General features: G+C 38.0%; 2 protein-coding genes across 6 annotated transcripts in view; one reads left to right on the top strand and one right to left on the bottom strand.

The window, feature by feature from the left end:
- LOC138018364 (histamine H2 receptor-like) overlaps window positions 1–2,932 on the bottom strand; it is a 46,272-nt gene extending 43,340 nt beyond the window's left edge. For 2 of the 4 annotated variants that reach the window (XM_068864984.1, XM_068864983.1), the window contains exon 1: window positions 2,791–2,932. In XM_068864984.1, coding sequence (XP_068721085.1) covers window positions 2,791–2,836 — 46 coding nt within the window. In that variant the 5' untranslated portion in view covers window positions 2,837–2,932. The remainder of the gene's footprint in view (window positions 1–2,790) is intronic. The other 2 variants (XM_068864981.1, XM_068864977.1) reach the window with 2 other exon arrangements.
- A 3,394-nt stretch (window positions 2,933–6,326) lies between these two features.
- Window positions 6,327–7,500, top strand: part of LOC138018371 (uncharacterized) — a 16,304-nt gene continuing 15,130 nt past the window's right edge. Inside the window, exon 1 of one of the 2 annotated variants that reach the window (XM_068864991.1) lies at window positions 6,327–6,651. Coding sequence is in view for 1 of the 2 variants with exons in the window: in XM_068864989.1 (XP_068721090.1) it covers window positions 6,883–6,952 (70 nt within the window). In the remaining variant the exon portion in view is untranslated. Of the gene's footprint in view, window positions 6,652–6,873; window positions 6,953–7,500 lie in introns of those variants that run through there. The other variant, XM_068864989.1, reaches the window with a different exon arrangement.

Here is a 7,500-nt window from a genome sequence, read left to right on the forward strand (position 1 = left end):
AAAGGCTTTCCCTGAAGTTTATTTTGGAGAAGCTTGGATTTACTACATTTCAAAGTTACTCGGTTTCTCCTTGTGTGAAAGAGCAACAGGTAATCCCAGGACAAAGAAAGTGATGCCACTGAAGGAAGATTCAAGCGAATGTAATTCGCCACACGCCTCACAGTTCGAAATCAGAATTCTTCAAGATCACCGCAGATGATGGAAGCAAGGAATGCATGCTTGATATTTAATTCTTAATTTCTGATGAAACGACAGCGCACAAACAATCCTTTCGCAAAGCCAACTGTTCCTTGAAAATTTTATGTCATCTTTAAATCGGAAGAATAGTAGAATCGGAGAATAATTTCAAAAGCGTGTTAAGGTGAAATCGTAGAATTGGAGAATGAAAATCTAAAGCAAATCGAACACTTCTGTCGTAAAATAGGTAGAATCGGAAGCTTTACTCGTAAAATTTGTAAAACTGTTAGAGGTATAAAATTCTCGGTTTTCACGTGACGTTACAGTACTTTCCAAATATGGACGTTCGCCTTATTTGTGCCCCTCGAGGTGTGAAATTATATGGAAATGTAAGCCTTCTCTGTGTAGATCTCGCGTTTTTTGAGCTGTTTTGCGGATTTGGAATGGATTTATCCCCGAAAATTGAGGCAGAAGAGATAAAGAAGTTTAGCAGCAAGATTCCAGTGCTTTCAGAGTATGGCACGGCCTTGGAAAGCCATGTAAAGCTGCGATGCCTAAAGAAAACGTCGGTTGTGGATATTGACCCTTTCATTATCCCATGTGAGCAGTTCAATCTGGAATGTTTACCACCAATCGAACAGTCCGATTTATTTGGTTATCTAGTTCTTCAGACACGCTACTACACGAACGACCAGTTCAAGAATTATAAGAGTCTAAGTGGAAAGATAATTTCCGGAAAGTACGTGGTTGCAGCTAAAGTACGACATTCGCAGCGGATGAACGATCCACTCGTGCACGTATGGATTATAACTAAGACTGAAGGTGCAATAATTTCTGCTCACTGTTCAGGTTGTAAAGCTGGGCTAGCCGAATCATGCTCGCATGTCGCCATGCATGATGTACATCGAACGCTGGGCACGTGTCAACGGAAAAATGGCATGCACACAAGTGAAATGCTCATGGCTTCTGCCAACTTACGTGAATGAGGTAACCTATGAGAGAAAACCTTGGAATTAAAATTGACTCTCTCGATCAAAACAAAGCGGCTTCTCGCGAAAGTCAACCCATGCAGTTGTCAAGCACAAACAAACGCTCATCTTGATTTGGTCGAGAAAACGTTATGACAAACGGAAACCATCACAATAAAACTTTGATCGGTCCTCTAACTCCGAAGTCTATAAATTCATCATTCACTTTATACTGATTACCCAGCATGCACCGTTTTGAAATTCGTAGACTTAAATGTCATCCCCCAACCGGCGCTATTTTCTAGCCTGGAGAGTCTATTCACCAGTCGATCAGTTGTTCTTTTCTTCGTTTTTCTTTTTTTTTTTTTAACGGAAAAGTCAGACTCAAATTTGATGATGGACTTATCTTTGCAGAACTTGTCCATCGGCGAGTGTTTTGACCAAAGACAAATTTGCCGTGGAAGAGATCGAAAGAGAGTTTTCTGAATTGTTTCGGAGGTATTTATTGAATTGCTTTGACTAAATTGCGTCGTTCGTTCCTCTCTGCAGCTCTGGTGTATTTCAAATTAGCTTTTATCGCCAGTTTCTTTGAGAATACTCTGTAAATACTTTGGATTTCGGGTCTTAGAATACTGGATTCTTTAGTCCATACCACTATTACTCATGTTTACACATGAAAATTATACGAGCAAAGAAAAGAGAAAAACGTACTTCAGCCATAAAGAAGTTGCTGATGTACAGAGTCCAAAGGGACATAGCTTGTCAGTCGGATACCCCTCTAGGCAAAGACCTTATTTGCCCTGGCAACAAAATAGCTTACACTCTTTTTGTACGAGAACGTTTAATTTTGGGGCGATTTGAGCCTGAAAACGTTCTTAATTAAAGTTGAGTTGTATACCATGCAAGTTCGAATACAAAATGAGTGGGTCCTCATACAATTGAAACCACATTGTTAATGTTAAAAAATGTCTTTAAGTTAAGTATTTGACTTCTTTGTCCTGTTTGACTACAGTTTAACATCATGATTTCCTTTGCCTTTGTTCGGACGACTCACAAAAACCGACAAATAAACATTAGCAAAATAAAGACGTTCTTATCTGACTCTCAGACTGTGTATATATCTTCTTAGTAAAATTTTCGTTGATCTTAGCGTGAACGTTCTTATAAAGTGATTATTACAAAGAACTTGAAAAGAGCCGAGTAACTTGAAATTGATCGCAAAAGATTATCTATCATACAAGAAAAGTGAATGACTTTTTCTTTGACAAGTTTTCAAAAGGCAGGTTGGTATTTAAAGATGGTTTTCCGATTACTAAAAATGCCTTTTTGCGGGCACCTGCTTTTACCAGACGTCTTAGGCAAAGATTTTAAGATTTCAGGCCTGCGTCATATCAGTACACGTTCTCTTAGTAACTAACCAAGGAACGTTTTATACAACTCGTCAGGTGACTTTCCATGAGCGTAAACATCGCGATGTAATGAGTCGGACGGAAAAATTAGCTCGGAGCACCACGTTAAAATAAGACTAGAGGTTTCGGTAAAGCTCCCTCTAGCCATCAAAATATTTTAAAAGCGGACCTTAAACTTGTTAGTACAACTGCAGACGTGAATATGATCAACGGTTGAAAAGAACGACATCTAGTACCTTTAGTGGTAAGTCCAATGTTCTTCCTCACTCCTCGTAAGAGCATTGACCAAAGGCAATTGCAGACTTTGAGCGCACAATCAAGTAGAGCTAGTGCCTATTAATAGCTTTGTAGGTTTGAGGGGCTGGATCATAATAGTTTTCATTGTTGATTAAGGATTAAAACTAGACGTCACTTTAGAGAAATCGAAGCTAATATTGCAACACAAATGGATTTTTAATTGCGCAAAACAATAAAATAAAATAAAAAGATTTAGGTAATTTCACATCCCTCCCACGAATTTAACCGTAAATTAACCTCCCTTGTCAATTAAAGTGCCCATAACCCCAAAATATTTTTTTCGCTAAAATGAATCTTTGCACCTGTTCGAAACGCATCGCGGCTTTCTTTCCTTTTTCTAACAAATCCTGCCATTTTAGAGGCTTCGAAAGTTGCGAAAATCGAAGCATCGTTTCTTCACGACCGAATTAGAAGGGGAGTGGGTCTATTCCTGTTTTTACGTCACAAACTGATTTACATTGTATTAACTCTTTGTAAAAATGCATGCAAAGTAGATTGTGACGTAAAAACAGGAATAGACTCACTCCCCTTCTAACTCGGTCGTGAACAAAAGATGCTTGGATTTTCGCAACTTCCGAAGCCTATAAAATGGCAGGATTTGTTAGAAAAAGGAAAAAATGGCCGCAATGCGTCTCGAACAGGTGCAAAGATTCATTTTAGCGAAAAAAATATTTTAGGGTTATGGGCACTTTAACCGTAAAGCTATAAATTAATTTTGAACTTCGAGGTAAAGGACTGATCTAATGTACTTCAAATACTGAAGTTGTATTTTACAGTCATTTTATAACTTATTTTATGCCATGTTTCGATGAATTCTTAAAGCAACGATAACAGTATCTGTTGGGATTCTTTTGTTGCTAAAAATGCTTTAATTAAGGAGGATCTGATTTTGTCCCTATTTGAAAGTGCTAAAGGACCTTTTTTGTGCAAAAATGGGCATATTTAGCATTCGGAAATCAAAGCGATTTTATTTCGTCGTAATACCTGCATGTAATACCTTCATGTCCGCTCAGAACTTGCTTAAGGCGAAAATCTTGTGAGAGCACAACTTTCCATTGAGGAAAGACCTTAACTCAATAGAATAACTGGGTATCATGCGCAACAACTTTCCAGCTACGTACCTCAGTCTTTTTCACCGGCTGGCTTCATCAGTTTTTCAGCTTTAAAACTAGTTTTAACACGACTATCATATAAATATGTTAATTTTTGTACGTCTAGTTTGTTAATAAATAATCAGGACTTCATGTAAATGTAAATATAATGGTGAAGTTAATAACTAAAGTCACTTGATTCAGTTTGTCGTTGCTTTTGGAAGGAAGTTTTTTTTCTAATAGATTTGGTGAGGAAGGTTGAGGGGACACTGAGTAGAATTCCTAGGTGACAACTAAACAACTTAACCTCGTGCCACCAACAACTGTAAGGAAAAAAAAAATTGCCTGAACAGTTAAAACTTCTAAGCACTCATTTTAATTATTGATGGGCTATCTCGTTTCTCAATACTTCATAAATTAGTGAGTATTCAAAACACACACGGTCACACACGCTACCATCTCCTATTTGGACTATTTTCGTCTTTTCAATTGTTTCTTGCCTACAGGTTAGTTAGATGGAAAGAGAAATGCCCTTTTGCGTTTTTCTTGAACAGAAAACAATACTCTCTTCAAACAGCCTAAAAATCCTAAAAGAACAAATTAGGCGGAGGAGTCGCGGGGAATGCCTTTTGTGATTCTCTTCACGTTTGTTCAATCTTTGCACTTAGTCACTCAGAATAGTTCATTGCTTTTTTCATGCCCCTGTTCAACTGCTTGAATTGTCGGTCCTTTTGTAAACGGAAGTACTGCTCACATTTTTCACTATAAAAGCTTTGAGACTGACAAATGACAAAACATAATAACCCCAAAAACAATAAATGGAAGATCCACCTGCAAACAGCTTTAGTCTTTTGAGAAGTTACCGGTAAACGTCTTGTTAAAACGAGACTAATGTATTAAAAACCGACATGATTGAGGATCTTGACGTTTCATTCATAATATATCGTATGGTCAAACTTAAAATTAGTGAGATGCAAGCTCTTTTCATTTCAATTTGTCAGACTTGCAAATTCATAAAACGAAAATTAGGCAGAAGAAATTAAAACGCGATGGTTCTTCGCGATTAGCCTCCTGATGTTTCTATCGCCACTGGTGACCGCATCTGCTTGTGCGCAGGGTTCTGCTCTCTTTTGGTAGCGTTTGACAGATGGCGCAAAAAAAAAAAACTGGTCCATGAATACTCGATTTTTTTGCCAGTTATAAAACTGCATGTCAAAACTGTTTTCCAGGTTGCTGCACTGTCAACTGTATTAGTTCTTCCCCACAAAGAGAAAATTAATCCAATGCTAAATATAAGGACAATGCCTACTAATTAAAGATATTTTTGCCCCGGTGTGTGATTATGAGGAAATGTAGATGTTAACAAGTGTTATTGAAATCCAAAAAGAAAACTGGGGGTAACCACGCATTTTTCAAAGATAATTCATGAATAATATTTGTAAAAAGCTTTAAAATACAAAGCAATGTATGGCGTTCTTTCTCAAAGTGAAGCATAATCATCTCTCAAAAATGCATGGTTACCCCCAATTTCTTTTTGGATACCAAGAGTACTTACCAAGATCTACTTTCTTCGGATAGTTTTAAACCACGCAAAAATATCCCTGTATTAGTGAGCATCACCGATAAGAAATCCGAGTATCTCGAGATGCGCAGAACGTATGCGCACTAACAATAGTAGGCACCGTCCTTATTCACTCACAGGGCGTTCATCAATAGCGCCTATCGTAATAGAAATAGCAACTCGCATAAAAAGAAGACATGGGTCCATTTCTATTGGTTTTAAGTGCGTAAGCATGACTGATTTGGCATCTTGGTAACAGCCGGTTTTCTCTGAAGAATTCTGTTCTATGAAATTAAAATGTGATTGATCTCTCGCAAGAACGTTTTAAAAGGAAGTTTTCGAATTGACAATAAAAGCATATCTGGGCACGCAAGGGTAATTAAGTAAGTGATCAGACTGTGCCTGTGTGTTTTCCTTTCCGTTAAATTTTACAACTTTATCGACGTTGGTTCCAAAAACGAAACCGCTTCCGTGACTAAAAGCACTGAATACCCGTAAAAATGATGGTAATGGTATCATTTCTGCTGATCGACGCTGGCGCGGAAAGGGTGTGGTATTTGAGCATGCGCAGTGCCACAAACTTAAAGGTCCATGAAGGTTTTCATTATTTTGAAAGTTGAAAAATGCTTCGGAGGAAACATTGATTCCTGAGGGTTTACTTAACTACAAAAGTACTGATGTTTTCGCTTACGGCGTTTTCGCCCGTTGAGACGAGAATTTGCCTCGGAGCAAGCTTTGAGTGCAATAAAACTGATAATTGCGTTTGGTCTTACAAGACCTTTAAGAGGCTGCGATTTTTTTGCCAGCACGATAAGGATATACAAAACTTGGGGGTCTCGTCGAAAGCGCTATATTTTCAGCCTTAAGTTGAGAGAAAAAACAAATGTTTAACCTGGACATTAAATTATCATACCATCTGAGTTAAGCCACGATGGAAGTACCCCGAAGCGAGACTGACGAAGAAATGAGGAAATTGTTTAGTGAGAGAGAAATAAACTGGAAAAGTATAGTTTTCGGTGTACTGGTGTTTGGGAGGCATTCTCCTATCCGTCATTGACAGCAACATTGAACAGAGAAAGTTTGTCGACAATTTTAACGTACCTTAAACCCTTGGGCAAAAGCAATATCTTAAGCCGGCTCCAATGAAGGTAGGTTGTGAAAGGTGAGAGGTATATGTAGAAAAGTACTCGATATGTAAAATTTCACCAGATACTCCACATGGTCCTTAAGTCAAACATGCCTCTTGAAGCGCAAAAAGATAAGGATTTATCAGGACTTTGCTGCAATTCGTTAAAAGAAAATAAACATTGGCTTAAAATTACCACATTAAAGCTTACTTACCACATCATCAGTTGTCCAGCTGTTGATAAGTCACCTTCATGATGCATTTTACCGAGAATTGGGACGGTGTTCCTCTTTTCTCGTTTTTGCCGAAAAGATCGGAAAATCGTATGTTAACGCCATTTTCTATATTTTGTTAAAGACTCTTTCGAACGGCATGCGTTACGTGCTTCGTTCGAGGTTTCGTACGATACGAAACCTCCATTTGATCGTCGTATGTCTTTATCTTGTATTGAATCCCTTAGAATCGGAGGCATGCGTTTGAATTTAATGCTGGATTAGTATGATATTAATAGTGTTATTATTTCTTTTGCCTTGAATCTGTATATTTTATTGATAATCGATAGTTTTGTTAATTTAATCGTTATTGATATATCGGCCGCGAATTCGCCATGTAGATGGTGCGGTGGAAACATTAATTCCTCAGGGTTTACCTAACTACGAAAGTACTGGTGCTTTCGAATACGACGTTTTCGCCCATTGAGATAAGACTTTGCCTCGGAGCGAGCTTTGCGTGCGACAAAACTGATAATTGCGTTTGGTCTCAAAATCAGAATCAATTTAACGAGTCATCAAAGATGAGAAGTCACCGATTCAGCCTTCTTTTCAAGACCTTTTAGAGGTTGCGATTTTTTTGCCAGCACGATAAGGATATA

The sequence above is a fragment of the Montipora capricornis genome, chromosome 10 (genome assembly GCF_036669925.1).
Source record: "Montipora capricornis isolate CH-2021 chromosome 10, ASM3666992v2, whole genome shotgun sequence".
NCBI classification, from domain to species: domain Eukaryota; kingdom Metazoa; phylum Cnidaria; class Anthozoa; order Scleractinia; family Acroporidae; genus Montipora; species Montipora capricornis.